Here is a 15770-nt window from a genome sequence, read left to right as displayed (position 1 = left end):
CTGATCTGCCTGCATTGTCACAATTGTATGTGGTTATCGACATTTATTCATTTAGCAGACACTTTATTCAAAGTGACTTATAAATTTAGTTTAGGATTTTTTATTTTTTGTTTGTACAAATGCTAGTGTTCATAGTTAATGTGACAAGCTACACCTGTGGTTACTCTGATGGACACCTGTGTGAACTTAGAGAAATGACTTCATACATCCACTAAAAATAACCACAACACCAGAATAAAAGCAATTAAGTAAATGGCTCAGAAAGGTAAAGTTTGTTCTGAAAAAAAAAAACCTTTCATATTTCACATGGTTTCATATTTTGTGATGATGAAATTACATTTGTAAGCGAGCCTTAAAGGTGCCCTAGAATGCTTTTTCACAAGATGTAATATAAGTCTAAGGTGTCCACTGAATGTGTCAGCTCAAAATACCCCATATATTTTTTTTTATTCATTTTTGTAACTGCCTATTTTGGGGCATCATTAAATATGCGCCGATTCAGGATGCTTCCCCTTTAAAGGTGCCCTAGATTGTTTTTTTTACAAGATGTAATACAAGTCCTAGGTGTCCCCTGAATGTGTCTGTGAAGTTTCAGCTCAAAATACCCCATAGATTTTTTTTAATAAATTTTTTTAACTGCCTATTTTGGGGCATCATTAACTATGCACTGATTTTTTCAGCACGGCCCCTTTAAGAGATGCGCTTCCTCTGCCACACGAGCTGTCGACTATATTACAGCGCATTTACAAAGTTCACACAGCTAATATAACCCTCAAATGGATCTTTACAAGATGTTCGTCATGCATGCTGTATGCTTCGAATTATGTGAGTAAAGTATTTATTTAGATGGTTACGTTTGATTCTGTGTGAGTTTGAGGCTATATGCTCTGACTGTGGCTAAAGCTAACATTACACACTGTTGGAGAGATTTATAAAGAATGAAGTTGTGTTTATGAATTATACAGACTGCAAGTGTTTAAAAATTAAAATAGCGATGGCTCTTGTCTCCGTGAATACAGTAAGAAACGATGGTAACTTTAACCACATTTAACAGTACATTAGCAACATGCTAATGAAACATTTAGAAAGACAATTTACAAGTATCACTAAAAATATCATGATATCATGGATCATGTCAGGTATTATTGCTCCATCTGCCATTTTTCGCTGTTGTTCTTGCTTGCTTACCTTGTCTGTGCACAGATCCAGCCGTTAATACTGCCTTTCCTTGTCTAATGCGTCGAATGGGCTTACATTATGCAAATATTGGGGTCATACATATTAATAATCCCGACTGTTACGTAACAGTCGGTGTTATGTTGAGATCCGAGTGTTTTCCGGAAGTCTTTTAAACAAATGAGATTTACATAAGAAGGAGGAAACAATGGAGTTTGAGACTCACTGTATGTCTTTTCCATGTACTGAACTCTTGTTATTCAACTATGCCGAGGTAAATTCAAATCCTGATTCGAGGGCACCTTTAAATCCTCGCGCTCCCCGCCCCCGAGCTCGAGACTCTAATACAATGCATAAACAAAGTTCACACAGCTAATATAACCCTCAAAATGGATCTTCACAAAATGTTCGCCATGCATGCTGGATGCATGCATCAGATCATGTAAGTACAGTATTTATTTGGATGTTTACATTTGATTCTGAATGAGTTTGAGGCTATGCTCCATGGCTAACGGGGCTAAAGCTAACATTACACACTGTTGGAGAGATTTATAAAGAATGAAGTTGTGTTTATGCATTATACAGACTGCACGTGTTTAAAAATGAAAATAGAGACGGCTCTTGTCTCCGTGAATACAGTAAGAAACGATGGTAACTTTAACCACATTTAACAGTACATTAGCAACATGCTAACGAAACATTTAGAAAGACAACTTACAAATATCACTAAAAATATCATGATATCATGTCAGTTATTATTGCTCCATCTGCCATTTTTCGCTATTGTCCTTGCTTGCTTACAGCTGTGCACAGATCCATACTGCTCGCCCTTGTCTAATGCCTTGAATGGCTGGCATATACAAATATTGGGGGCGTATTAATGATCCTGACTGTTGCATAGTAGTCTGTGTTGAGATTCGCCTGTTCTTCTGAGGTCTTTTAAACTAACCAAATTTACATAAGAAGGAGGAAACAATGGTGTTTGATGTCATTCCCATGTACTGAACTCTTGTTATTCAACTATGCCAAGGTAAATTCAATTTTCAATTCAATGGCACCTTTAAGTATCCAAATATGTTTTAGGGCTGTTGCAGGGATTTCTGTTAGCACATGGAGGAAAGACTATGCAGTAAAAAGTAAAGTAAGATGACAAGACTCAAAGGACTTGTATGAGAATAGATTTTATATATACAGTATATAATGACTTTTTTAATTAAGTAAACACAAAATGTATTTGCATTTTCAATCTTATATGATATTACTTTCCATATAAATCTAAGTTAAATTCAAAACACAGAGCAAGGTGGAACATCTTAATGTTTACATGTTAACTTCAAAATTGAACACACAAAATAGTCTGTCAGTGATGACAGTGGTCACAGTGGAATTAGTGTGAACATTATAAGTAAAAAAAAATAAAACAAACAGGCACAGACTTTGCATGGCCTACAAAAAAATTAAATAAATAAATTGAGAGCATGACAAATAGGTTAAAGTAATTAAACACTCTATATGACTTCTGAAACTTCAAACAGTGCACCTGGAAAACATCCTAATGCTCGATATAGAGTTTTGAACATAATACTTAATAATACTGCAAAAGTTGTACTGTTATAATAAAGCTTATCTTAAAGTAACATACAGAACATAATGCTAAGAGCGGAGGCAAACAATGTATATATTTTGCTGGCAAAAACAAAATCATGCAAAATAAAATTAAACAATCAATTAAAAGTATGACAACATTTGATGAAATGTTGGCCACTGAAACCAAAATTAGAATTGGTTGGGTTTATACTGCCCACTTGTGGTCAATCTGAAGGGTTTGAAAAATGATGAAGACCACTACTATGTACACTGAAAGCTGCACACACGGCTTCACTTTTCTGTTCGCTTTAAACCTGAGAACATCTTGGTGCACATCTCTTTCTCTTTGTCCAAATAGTCCTTGTAGCAGCTGTAAAAGATCGGTAGACTTGTTTAGCTTTCACATTTACACGTGTAAGAAGACTTGACAGAAATATCAGATAGTGAAAACTTACAGAGCAAGCTTTTTCAGCAAGGTGTTGATGTCGGGGTCAAATGGCTTTTTCGCCTGAGCAAGAGTAAGGTAATCTTGTGCTTTCTCATAGTCGTTCATCTCCAAACAGGCCTCATTAAAAAAAAAAAGTTCTAAATATCAGGTCAATAATACCATATGGCCTTAGTAAACTGGCAATATAGTAAACGACTATGTAGTACATAGTATATATAGACATAGTATAGTAAACGAACACATATTGGTAAACTGAACACAAATAAACAGCCACAACTATGAAAACCTGACTGGAAGATTCTTCCAGAAGCTTTAGTATTCACTACCGGTTAAAATTTCAAATTAGCATAAAACTAATAAGCACATTACAATGATTTCTGAAGGATCATATGACACTACTGGAGTAATGACTGCTGTTCAGCTTTTTCTCAGCTTTTTTTCCCCAGCTTTTTCATCCCAGGAATTAAATAAATATTTAAAATTATCTTCAAATAGAAAATAGTTACTTTAAATTCTAATATTTCACAATATTATGTTTTTTACTGAATTATTGTTCAAATAAATGCAGCCTTGGTGAGAATAAGAGAAAGATAAAAATAATCAAATAAATAAATAAAATGAATGATCTTCACACCTGGCTCATTTGGAGTGTTTTTTCCCCTTCAATTTCGGTTCACTCGACATTGCGTCAGCAGCTGACACTATGGGGGAAACTTCACAGAGACATACTGAAGCCTGATTTAATAACGCTGTTGCACCAGCAACAGCCAATGGCATTCAAACACGCAAAATAGGGACGGGCCTGCTCTCTATATAAAGCGGCGCTGAGTGACAAAAGCCTCAGAATGTTTTAACAAGAAGTCTTCAAGAAGCCTGGTCGTGAATTATCATCTTCAGCGGACAACGATTCTGCACCAATTCCCTTTTGCATTCTGGTGAAGACATATGAAAAAGCTACCAAACCCTGCGCAGACTCTTTTGGGACCCTTTGAGCTCTCAGATGGCCACAACAGATGCGTGTTCTGCCTGGGCCATGCCCATACTGGAAGCCGCTCTTGAGGGCACTGCTTGCCCTCAATGCGAAGCTATGAGCCTCAAAAATTCACTCAGGATACCCCTTGTTACTGGCAATGCCTTTGCTGCCATACTGACACAGAGTCCTTCAGCTGCCTCCTCTGAGCTGCAGAAAAAGAAACAGTGACATCCTGAGGTGAACTTCAATGACTCTAGTGGCGAGATCACGCCGGCTCAATGCCAGCATCCCTCCCATTCAGCTGAGCCAGCCTCTCCTCCAGGTTTTGTTTACTGGAACTAGTTCCTTCCTCAGCCATGTTTTATGGACCTAGTGGGGATGCCAACAGCCCCCCCCCCCAAACCCGAGGCACCAGGTGTCTCTATGTTCATAAATATCCTGGTTATAGCTCCTGGTTATGGGACCTGGCATTGGTGTTAAGAGCCCTTACAGCAGGGGTCTCAAACTCAAATTGTCGGGGGGCCGTTTCTGTGACCTCATAGGAGGGCTATATTAACATTCAAGCACAAGAAAGCGCAAAATTTCAGAAATTTACTTTCCTTTGCATTATTTCTCATTTACTTCAAATTTCATTAGGCCTACTAAAAATGTTATACTTATACTATAAATATTTTATTTACCATACTAAATGTAAACAGCAGTGTTTCTCTCATTGTTACAGAGTGTAATATTTATACTATACTATTTATATTATACTATAGTATTATATACTATAGTGTATAATACTATTACTAATATAATACTACTTATAATACTACTAATATACTAATATAATACTATTAATTGCTTTAACTTTTCACATTCAACAAGGTGCATGGAATAAAAAATTAGTAATTTAGGAACAAAACCAGCAACACTTGTGGCGTGGAGGGGTCAGAGATAAACACAAAACTGGAGCTATATATATCAACTTTACTTTGCCACAAAATAAAAATCTCTCTTTGTTACATACATTATTAGTTTTTAACATTTGCACAGCTGAGACACATTTGTCCAAGATGCCGTATGAGCATCGGTAACGTTTAATGGTTGCATCGGTGACTTAAAGTCGAGTGCTTTTACTGTAATTTAGGCAAGCGTGTTCGTAATAGAAGCGACGCGGTTGAGAGAGCGGCTCATGGTTGCATAGCAATGACAGACGCCACTGGAGTGAACCATAGACTGTAAAAAGGAGTGAACGCGCATTGGAAAGAAGGAGAATGCGGCACGGCCGCTTATGTGACGTGATATGTGAATGACCCCATAGAACGGCGACTTTTTCTTTGCATATCAGACAGCAACTAGTGAATAATAATAATAATTTAGCGGGCCGGATTATGTTTTATTTTTGAGATCAGTTGTGGGCCAGGTAGAGGGGGAGGGCGGGCCGTAAATGGCCCGTGGGCCGGCAGTTTGAGACCACTGCCTTACAGGCTCTTAGTAGGGGTGTAACGATATCACAAACCGAACCGAAAGATCGCAATACACCACCCACGATACGAATAGCGGAGTTCTCGTGACGTACCACAGTACTCTCACGCCTCTTGCTGCCCATTGTTGAGGTTAATGTCACTAATCTCTAACTAATCTATTAATTTAAACAAAATTTTATTTGCATACATTTGATTAAATTGTTTTAGTAACAACTAATAAAAGCTTTTTAACCCTTTCGCACGTAAGTTTCAAATATTCTGTCTGACCCCCCAGCGTGAGTTTTTTAAGGCGACCGTTATTTAGAACGTATTGCTTTATGGTTTCCATGGTGACGCGTCATTGCTTGTTATGTGACACACCGCAGCACTGTATGAATGATGATCTGCTTTCATTTAATTTTTCCTATGTTATTCAAAATATTCACAAATTTGTTAACTATAGCATGAAATATCTAATATTCCGATTGCCAAATATGTGAAAGTGGATGTGTTTTGCTGTTTAAACACCTTTATAACGGTCGCGTTATTTGAGTCATATGAGCGATGGGTGCCGCCATGTTAGTTTGCACCGCACAGAGAATCGGATCTGTTGGATTTACAAACCGTAAATTTATCCACTTCTCCCGAAATACATGAAAGTAAGTGTGCCGGTGAACTGGAGAAGAATAGAGTAAGCTTTTAAGTTACTTTCACATTGTATATCGGATATGAATTAAACGTGTTGTCAAGTTAGAATGGAAAGGGTTGTTATTTCCGCTCCTATAGACATCATTGTGTATTTTACAAACTCTAAATATATTGTTTTGTTAGTACTCATGTGCATTTAAATGTCTGAAACCTAAAATGAACATTATTTGGTTGAAAACACTGTATATATGTGATATGAAAAGCGCTGCGCGCGTCCGTCTCCGGTTTAGCGCCAGTTAAAGCGCGCACCCACATTTGAATTTGGCAGTTGATCATGTAATGCACTGAACGTTCTAATCACACCGGTGTGATCGTACGCTCCTGGGGCCAGTCAAGACTGATCACACCGGTGTGATCGTACGCGTTAAAGGGTTAAATGCTGTTCTAAATATTATATTCCAAAGTTACTGTTTTCCAAGTGCATGTCATCTCACATGACTTGGGAGTTAGCGTCACACTCAGTTACTACTGTGAACGCAGGATGGCTGCTCCGCCTGAGATTGCAGATCCCCCCGACATTTAATTTCTCTTGTGTGGGAACATTTTGGTTTTCCAGTGGAGTGCAGGAATGGAATTTGTGTCATAGACAAAGCACAAACAATCTGTCGTAACTGTTTCACAAGACTTACTTGTATGACAGGAAACACGTCTAATATGCAAGCGCATCTCCGGAGACATCACCCCAACATTGATATTAGCGGCACACGTAAGAAGCCTCAAAAGCAGGAAACTTTTCCCACTGCCTTCAGAATGAAGCTACAAGCTAACTCTGACCATGCTCAAACAATTACAAAGGCAATAGGTGTTTTCATAGCACTAGATATGCAGCCATTTTCTCCCGTGCAACTCAGTCTTTCATGACGATCACAGCGCACTACATTACAGACAACTGGGTAATTAAAAATCCAGTTCTGCAGACACGCGCTGTCTATGAAAGCCACACAAGTGATCATCTGTTTTATTCTGACTAGTCTACATTGGAAGTATTTATTTCATCCGTGGCTCCAAAACCGTAAACCGAACCGAGCCGTGCCATTGGTGTATCGTTACACCCCTAATCATTAGCCACTTTTCCACTGTCGGACCAGTGCAACAGTGTGCCGTGTGGGGTCAATAGCCTCGGACCTTGAGCCATGAGGCCAAAATCAAGCTTTTCAGAGTTTCCACTGTTGCACTGAAAGCTAGCTAGATTGCAAAATTATCATGACAGAAGAGAATGTTTGGCATTTAACATAAAAAGAGAACATATACCTATTCAGTTGCGCCTGCTTCCATTTATTTGTGAACACAGGAATGCACAAAACAACTCCATTAAGGCTTTTAAATCCAAAAGCTTACACATTTAGAATAATATTAATAAAAGACCACATGTTTGTCATTTCTTTAGAAAGATTGAGAATTTGTATTAATTTTCAAAGAAACTGCATTGCATAAATATATTTCTGCCTTATACAGTGATCAGAATCCACATCGGATCACATTCCAAAGTTATTTCAAACACTTGCTGGTGTCTGAAAGTGAGTTTCTTAGCGGAAAATTGTTTTAGATGTGTTAAATGCTGAAGTTAGCTGGTAGCCTGGTATGATAACTAGGGAAATGAGCAGCAGTGTTGACCTTCTCCTGACTTAGTTAAACTCCACCGTTCTTCATGACTACTCCTCAAGCCCCAGTTGGCCGGCTTTGGACCAAGGTATTCGGCGGGCCAAAAACCCCTGGCCATTGGCCCCGAGGCATGCACTAGCACGCTCACTTTTGGCTCAACAGTGGAAACACAGCTACTGAAGACAGCGGGTTGTGCTTGCACTCGCATCAGTCAAGCACATGGGTGACATGCATGCTCTGCCAGTTCAAGAGTCCTGCATGGAATCTGACCCTAATTACTGTAGAGTAGAAACAAAAAAATAGTTATGTACCTAAATTGCTCTCAAGCCCAGGTTACAACTTTTGCTCCAAGGGAACCAGTTGTGGGAGATGCAGTTATTATGCCGTCTGCACACTGCACATTTATGTTGAGGGAAACGGACAATTCAGACTCTATTGTCAGCTTTTTGTATGCTTTGGTGGTCGCACCAAAGGGCAGCCTGCTTCAAAACAGCGACTATCCCATTGGATTGTAGATGTTATAGCGCTGGCTTACAGCTTGTAAAGCTCGGAATGCCTGATAGGAGTTTGAGCCCACTCCACAACAGGTATGGCTTCCTCATGGGCATAGGTAAGTGGTAAGTTTAGCAGCAGGATTATACAATCTGGATGTTTCCTTGACAGCTTCTCGGGCCCTGTCAGTAGAAGAGAGATAGTTTGTGCAGAACTAAAGCCTATAATGTTCCTCTGCTAAATTATAAGCAGTGTTTATGCTATACTTTAATAGACTTACTTCCCTTCCGAAGGAAACAAGTTTTTTGTTTAAGCACAGACTATTGACGCTTCCTTATTACATTTTTAACTTAAAAGAACACATCCATATTGGTCATACATGCTCCTGCATCGAGCCATATTACTTAAATACTCAACCTTCAAATCAGCACGTACGACTTATTTCAGCTGAACTTAATTTTTATCTAAAAGTGAACTTCCTGTTTCGAACCCCTGTCATTGGGGTGTTCAAATAGGTCCTGTAGGACTCATGAGTCTCTCTGTCATTGGGACGTAATGTCCCAAGTATATGTTGTGCTTATGCATCTTATCTGAGTTTAATGGTGTCTTCCTCTTTACGAAGCCTTTCTTTTGGGCCATTAGCTTCGCTTACACCAAGCAACCCTTCTCAGTAACACAGCAGGATTTTATACATTCCCCATAGCTTCTGACACCATGTAGAGTGAACTGAAATCAAAAAGGAAAGTCTCTGGTTACTGAATGTAACCTCGAGATGAGGGAACAAGACATTGCGTTCATGCCAAGTTACTATTACTCAGGGTTTTTCATGACCATCATTCAGTCGAAAGATTTTGGCCCACCCCAATTTTGCATGCTTTAACGCCATTGGCTGTTGCAAGTGTAACAGCGTTAGTCAATCAGGATGTCTCTGTGAAAGGAGTTTCCACCATAGCGTCATCCTCTGATGCAATATCTCCTTCCCTCATCTCAGGGAACCATGGTTACATTCAATAACTGGAGACCTTTTTTGGAACCTGCCATGTTTTCTCACATAGTTTGGTTAGTTTCGGCTATGGGTTGGCTAGATACCACATTTTTGGCTTCAGTAAGATACCAGAATCTAATACCTCTGTATTGATACTAAATTAATACTATCAGAGACTAAGCTACCTCAAAAGATAACTGCAGGGCTCTCAAGTTTTGGAGACAGGCAAGAGTGACATCTAGGGGGGTCCGGGGGTCCGGGGGCATGCCCCCCCCCCGTAGGAAAATTTTGTACATTTTAAATTTAAATGCATGAATCTAGTGCATTCTAAGAGCAAAATTAAGTGACTAGATCAATGAAGAAATTTGTTCTCTTGTAAACAATTTTGTGCTCTAAAAGTAATTAATTAATAGCTGATGGTTGGGCACTTTAGTCATGTACACAACATATAGTAGGCTAAATGAGAGTTTGTAAGTGGTCAAACATGTAGAGTACACATTTAAACCATTAAAAATATGTAGCAAAAGAGGTTAGCTTTGTTGAATTAATTTATTTGTGGGAGCCTGTGTCTGTATTTGTGGAACTAATGGTCACTCTTTGATTATGCTTTTTTTTCATTGGTTGTTGCGTTAAATCTTACCCAGATACAATAGTGCCATTTTCTGATTGGCTATTGTGTAGCCTCTTTCTTTTTTTTGATTGGCTGATAAGTGGCAGGTTCTAGACGCGCTTGATTCCTGCCCGGTTCCAGAGAGAGCGGCGCGACCAGATACATTTTGGGCGCTGCGGCATATTAAATATATGATAAATAGTTTTTCTGCATGAGAAATACAATGTGTGGCGGGAGTGCCTGACAAAAGACCGAAATGAGTGACTGTCACGCTCAATGTGTGACACTTGAGAGCCCTGTAACTGAATTAAAAGCAATTTCGTTAAGAACACTGCATGAAACACTGCAGTAACAAATGTGTGGCTTGTTTTCAAGCATTTATATATAAACAACATAAACAGCACTTTTCAGTGCTCCATACCCAGTAAAACTGAAGATATACAATTAAAATAGTTTTTTTTATTACTGTACTATTATTGAATTATACAAAAAGTGCAATATTCCTATAAGTAACACATTACACAGAACAAGTGGCAGATCTATTAGTTTGCATGTACGCACCTCAACCGAATGCACAGATCTATTTTGACATATAGTATCAGTATTTTATTTTTGTCTTGTCCATTGTTATGATTATCACTGTCAATCATCATGGTTTCAGAATTATTCCACCATTTAAATATGGTTGTCATTCCAGAAACTTTGAAATGTGCAGTTAGCAGCATCATGATAAATGTATACCGTATTATATATAAATCACTAAAGCTCCGCGCCGCCACCTTACCAACTCCCGTTATAATCAATGAATATGACAATACTGTATAATGAATCTTATTTACATTGTGTTGTTTTTTTATAATAATAGGATTAGTGAATGTGCTTTGGCTGAAATCTATGAGCTTGCTCTAAACAAACTCCAGCAGTGTATTGAGCAGTGTTGAGTGGATTCAGAGCAAACACATCTGATTGGCCATTACTTTCACATGCTCAACAGATATGTCCATGATTGGCTATAATGTTCAACACTGCAAAAATATGTTGTAAATCTTTGACACTCTTCACAGAGTGCTTACAAAAATACACATGGACGAATTAACACTATATAGTTTTTCATGATATTCTCTTATTTTATATCATCAGCACAATTACGTGTATTACAATTATCTGTTGTCAGTTTGGGTAACACTGCTGCATAGCAGTGAACTTCTGTGTACCAAGTTAGCGAAATTATTAAATTGTACCAATTGAAATATAATGTATACCAGTATTTTTCCATACCGGTATACCGTGCAATATATCTGAATATATAAACACAACTATTGCGCTCGGAATTATATTAAATAATCAATCCGAGATCACCTGAATGCGGTAGTCTCAGTCCGACTGAAAATTAACCCAATTGACTTTCAAGCAGTTTGGTTCTGGTGAGAAAGAAATCTGACCAGACAAACCAACAAACCAAGCTGTGGCATGATTCATAATGGGAAATGGGTTACAAAAAAAAACAGCACTGTCTATAAGAATGCTGTGCTGACAAAGCATTGATTCCCACTCTAATTGATATAATCTAGTTAAGATATATTGGTGTATAAACACTTTTTGGTATGCTTTGAAATGTTGCCTTGTGAAAGTGAACTGGAAAAAAAAAATGTACGGAGAAAATGCAACATTATTACAATTTTAGTTCCTGTTTCAGAACAAAAACAAATAATTTACAGATCTGAAAACGCCCTTAATTTGGGTGCTTTTCTCAGCAATTAATCAGCATATCATGTATTTTGATTAAAATTTTGATTGACAGCCCTAGATTTTACAGAGCAATATGCCTTTTACTAAAAAATTATGATCGGATTTTCAACAAAGGATATAAAAATGACAAAATATTGCCTAACCTGGCCGCAGCGGAAGAGAGCTTTAGTGTTCTGGGGGTTGATGTCCAGTGCTTTCTGACCAAAGCAAAGGGCCTTCTGGGGTTTCTCCAGTTTGAGGTACGTGAGTGAGAGGTTGAGCAGGAAAAGCAACTTTATTTCCTCAAGACGCTTCTTCTCTTCATCATCCACCGGCTCACGATTCTGCAAAAGTGTCATGGCCTGAACCATGGGACAACAGGATGTTAAAAATCACAGTCTATAGCTAGAATAACTCATACTTGAGAAACAAATAAGATACTTCTAAGACCTGCTTGTATCTCTCTCGAGCATCTTCATAGTGCTTCTTATTGAAGCAGAGGTTGCCAAAGCTCCGCTGTGTTTCCAGCACATTAAGCAAGGTGGACAGAGGAACAGTATTCTGCTCTTCCTGGGGAATGTTGAAATCACCATCTTAGATACCACAAACAAACTAAATGAGAAAGTTACAGTAAATGCATTAAATCTTACCATAGTCAAATCCATGAATTCATCCACTTGTGCTGAGTCCAGAAAATCAAGGACGTGCACCTCATAGAGGACTGTGGCTAATGGAGGTATGTGTGGGGGGCACCCAAGGTCCCCATAGGCATATTTGGGCTTGAAGAGAAAACGAGAGAACTCGCCTTTCTTCATAGTAAGAAGACCGAGCTCTAGGCCATACAAAGTAACATCTACGGAGAAAGAGGTTTGAGTGTCTTGGCACTGGACAAACAAGACAAAATAAAAGGAGAATCAAAATTATTATAATTCTAAAGGGAGAGTTCAATTTCCATCCTACCTCTACCAAGCTTCATCATACGTGGATATTTGAGGTGGTTGGTGGTTTCAAATGGTGCGTCAGAGTACTCAATGAAACCAGAGAAATGAACTGTGGATGAAATGAGTTAACGTCGAAAAGCTAATGAGAAACTAACAAAAAAAGAGAATGTATGAAATTAAAGGATTAGTTCACTTTCAAATTAAAATTTCCTGATAATTTACTCACCCCCATGTCATCCAAGATGTTCATGTCTTTCTTTCTTCAGTCGAAAAGAAATGAAGGTTTTTGATGAAAACATTCCAGGATTTTTCTCCATATAGTGGACTTCAACGGCCTCCAAACGGTTGAAGGTCAAAATTCTTTGCAGCTTCAAATTGTTCTACACAATCCCAGATGGGAAATAAGGGTCTTATCTAGAGAAACAATCGCTCATTTTCTAAAAAAAAATGAAAATTATATAAGTTCAAACAATAAATGCTTGATTATCATAAAATCATAAAATATTGAACTAGCTCTCTTCTTCTTCTTTATTAGAATTACGGCAGTGTAGACAATGTTAAGTGTATTACTGCCCTCCACAGGTCAAAGTTTGAACTAAATTGTTATATACTTGCACTAGTATATTGCACTAGCATATTGTCTGGGATCGTGTACAACGCTTTGAAGCTGCAATGAAACTGACCTTCAACTGTTTGGAGGCCATTGAAGTCTACTATATGGAGAAAAATCCTGGAATGTTTTAATCAAAAACCTTAATTTCTTTTCGCATGAAGAAAGAAAGACATGAACATCTTGGATGACATGGGGGTGAGTAAATTATCAGGAAATTTTCATTTGAAAGTGAACTAATCCTTTAAAATACGTACTAACACAACCAACACTATCAAAAGTTTTGTTGTTGTTGTTTTTTTAAAAGAAATTAATACTTTTATTCAGCAAGGACGCATTGAATTGATCAAAAAATGGCAAATAAATGCTGTTCTGAAACACCCTGAAACAAATGTGTCACAGTTTCCACAAAAATATTAAGCATCACAACGGTTTTCAACTTTGATAATAATAATAAATGCTTTCAAATCATCGTGTGACACTGAAGAAGAGTAATGGCTACTAAAAATTCAGCATTTTAAAATATATTATAGAAAATAATAATTATTAATCATTTAAAAAGTTATTTTAAATTGTAATAATATTTCACAATATTACAATTTTAACTTATGCTCAGCCTTGGTGAAAAAAATTAAAGAATATTACTGACCCCAAAGTTTTGAACAGTATGCTAAGAATCATTTATCTCTGGACTATTGGACTATCATAAGGGAGAAGCTAGAACTATGACTCCATTAAAACCATGTTCAATTGCATCATTTACTTGATACAGAGGCATGCATGGGTACAGGAGGACCTTCCCCTGCATGGACGACCTCTTTGAGAATTCCTCCATCCCCTAATACGTCTTGCATTTGCCAAGCCAGACGCTGGAAAGGAGTCTAAGACATGAAAATGTATTAACATTAATACAAAATGTATTACAATTATGTATGTAGCGTTAAAGCTAATTTATCCAAGTTGAGCAACTATTATAAAACAGTTCATATTAGATAAGTTGCACTTGCCATATTTTGCTAAATGTGACTTAACATGAAACACCGCTATCAAAAACTTAACAGTATTAAATATTATTTAATTTAACACAAACTTCCACTATCAAATAAATACAAAGAGGTAACGTTACAACAGTAAAATAATGGGTCTTGGACATGGTATTGGAGAAGCATATGAATACGCTAATTGTTCAGTATTGTGGTTTCAAAGCACCATGGAACTACATTCTGATGTCGACATTATACCATGAAGGTACAACCGCAGTACATGGTAACATAACAGGCCTACATTTTGTGAAGGTGTGAAGTCAACTCCAAGCCTGGCCACCACCAAATGGATCACACGTGGAGGTCAAAAAGCTTTGTTTAACATTTTTATACATTCTAGAAAGTGTAATTTGTTCAATTTTAGCGTTGTAGAGAACTTACGTTAATATAAATCTCATTTTAAGCACACATAATGAGAAGTGAGTTGCTTGCTAGCGTGCTTTATTGTAAACTTTTCATTAGAAGATTAAGCAGCTTATTAACTGATGTGCAGTTACCTCGATTCCAAACTGACGCCGCTCATCTGGGGCCATAAATTGTAATATTCTCGAGGTCCTGCCGTTTGTTGACATTGTGCATATGTTTTGAGGCAACACACACTTTTTAATACGGTATTTCTGGAAATGAATTGGTGTCAGAATCTGGTGCTGCTGGTGTGCGTGACGCTTGCGCCAACTAGCGTCCGTCATTTTCATATGATGTTGATGCCACAAGATGCAGGTGTTGTTAGATCACATATCTACACTGTTTAAAAAAAAACTGACGGGAAAGAGGCTTGCTGGGCGAGTGGCTCTAAGTCCACAGCAGCCCATTTTTTCACCCAAAACTGCCTGGAAGCAAGGGCGTGGGACTACATAAGGAGGCTACGGACATGCCCCTTATATCCTGAATTGTATTGTGCATTGCATATATTTGGATAAAAAATGTAAAAAATTGTTTTTATTTTAATTTTTAAATATTAAAATAGAGTGATGTACAGCGTTAAGGGCGCTCTGACCCCGCACCGGAAACATGTAATTCGCATCCTGCCTGTACGTAGGCCTACATTCTGAATGCTGATGTATGAGAGATGTTGACGATTCCACAGTGTAAACAAGTTAAATTATGTTTCTATTAAACTGCCTTCTTGATGCTATACTTATCTTTAACTTATAACATCACAGAACTAATTCATTCTAATATATAGAAAACAATGTCAATCCCTGAATTTTATGCTTGTACCCAGTCCGATATCAAAATCAAACCCACATAAATTCAACACAACTAATAATAATAATACAAATTTGGCAATGGATATGTATATTTCCTTTGTGGGCAGTGCCATTACAATCTGCATCACAAAATGTGAAAAGAGCTGGATAAGTGTCTACATTTAATATTGTTTGACAAAGTGACACGGGCTGAAAGTTCCTTCAT

At 37.7% G+C, this 15770-nt stretch overlaps 1 protein-coding gene across 1 annotated transcript; it reads right to left on the bottom strand.

Annotated features, from left to right (window-relative positions):
* Positions 1-2387: 2387 nt before the first annotated feature.
* Positions 2388-15659, bottom strand: fkbp6 (FKBP prolyl isomerase 6). Its single transcript, XM_067407954.1, has 8 exons — positions 14852-15659; positions 14075-14192; positions 12721-12810; positions 12411-12613; positions 12211-12330; positions 11925-12122; positions 3219-3328; positions 2388-3133 (listed from the first exon to the last, which is right to left on the bottom strand). The coding sequence occupies exons 1-8, from the start codon at positions 15047-15049 to the stop codon at positions 3055-3057; spliced, it is 1116 nt and encodes a 371-aa protein (XP_067264055.1). The 5' UTR covers positions 15050-15659; the 3' UTR covers positions 2388-3054.
* Between the last annotated feature and the right edge of the window lie 111 nt (positions 15660-15770).

Source organism: Chanodichthys erythropterus, chromosome 13 (genome assembly GCF_024489055.1).
Source record: "Chanodichthys erythropterus isolate Z2021 chromosome 13, ASM2448905v1, whole genome shotgun sequence".
In the NCBI taxonomy this organism is placed as follows: Eukaryota; Metazoa; Chordata; class Actinopteri; order Cypriniformes; family Xenocyprididae; genus Chanodichthys; species Chanodichthys erythropterus.
The sequence above is the reverse complement of the archived record's forward strand: the minus strand, read 5'-3'. Positions and strand labels throughout refer to the sequence as shown.

Coding starts and splice junctions, on each gene's coding strand:
- fkbp6 (XM_067407954.1), bottom strand. CDS start 15,049: ATGAAAATGACGGACGCTAGTTGGCGCAAGCGTCACGCACACCAGCAG. Junction 12,614..12,720: donor TATGATGAAGCTTGGTAGAG/GTAGGATGGAAA, acceptor CTTTCTCCGTAG/ATGTTACTTTGTATGGCCTA. Junction 3,134..3,218: donor TTGCTGAAAAAGCTTGCTCT/GTAAGTTTTCAC, acceptor GATCTTTTACAG/CTGCTACAAGGACTATTTGG.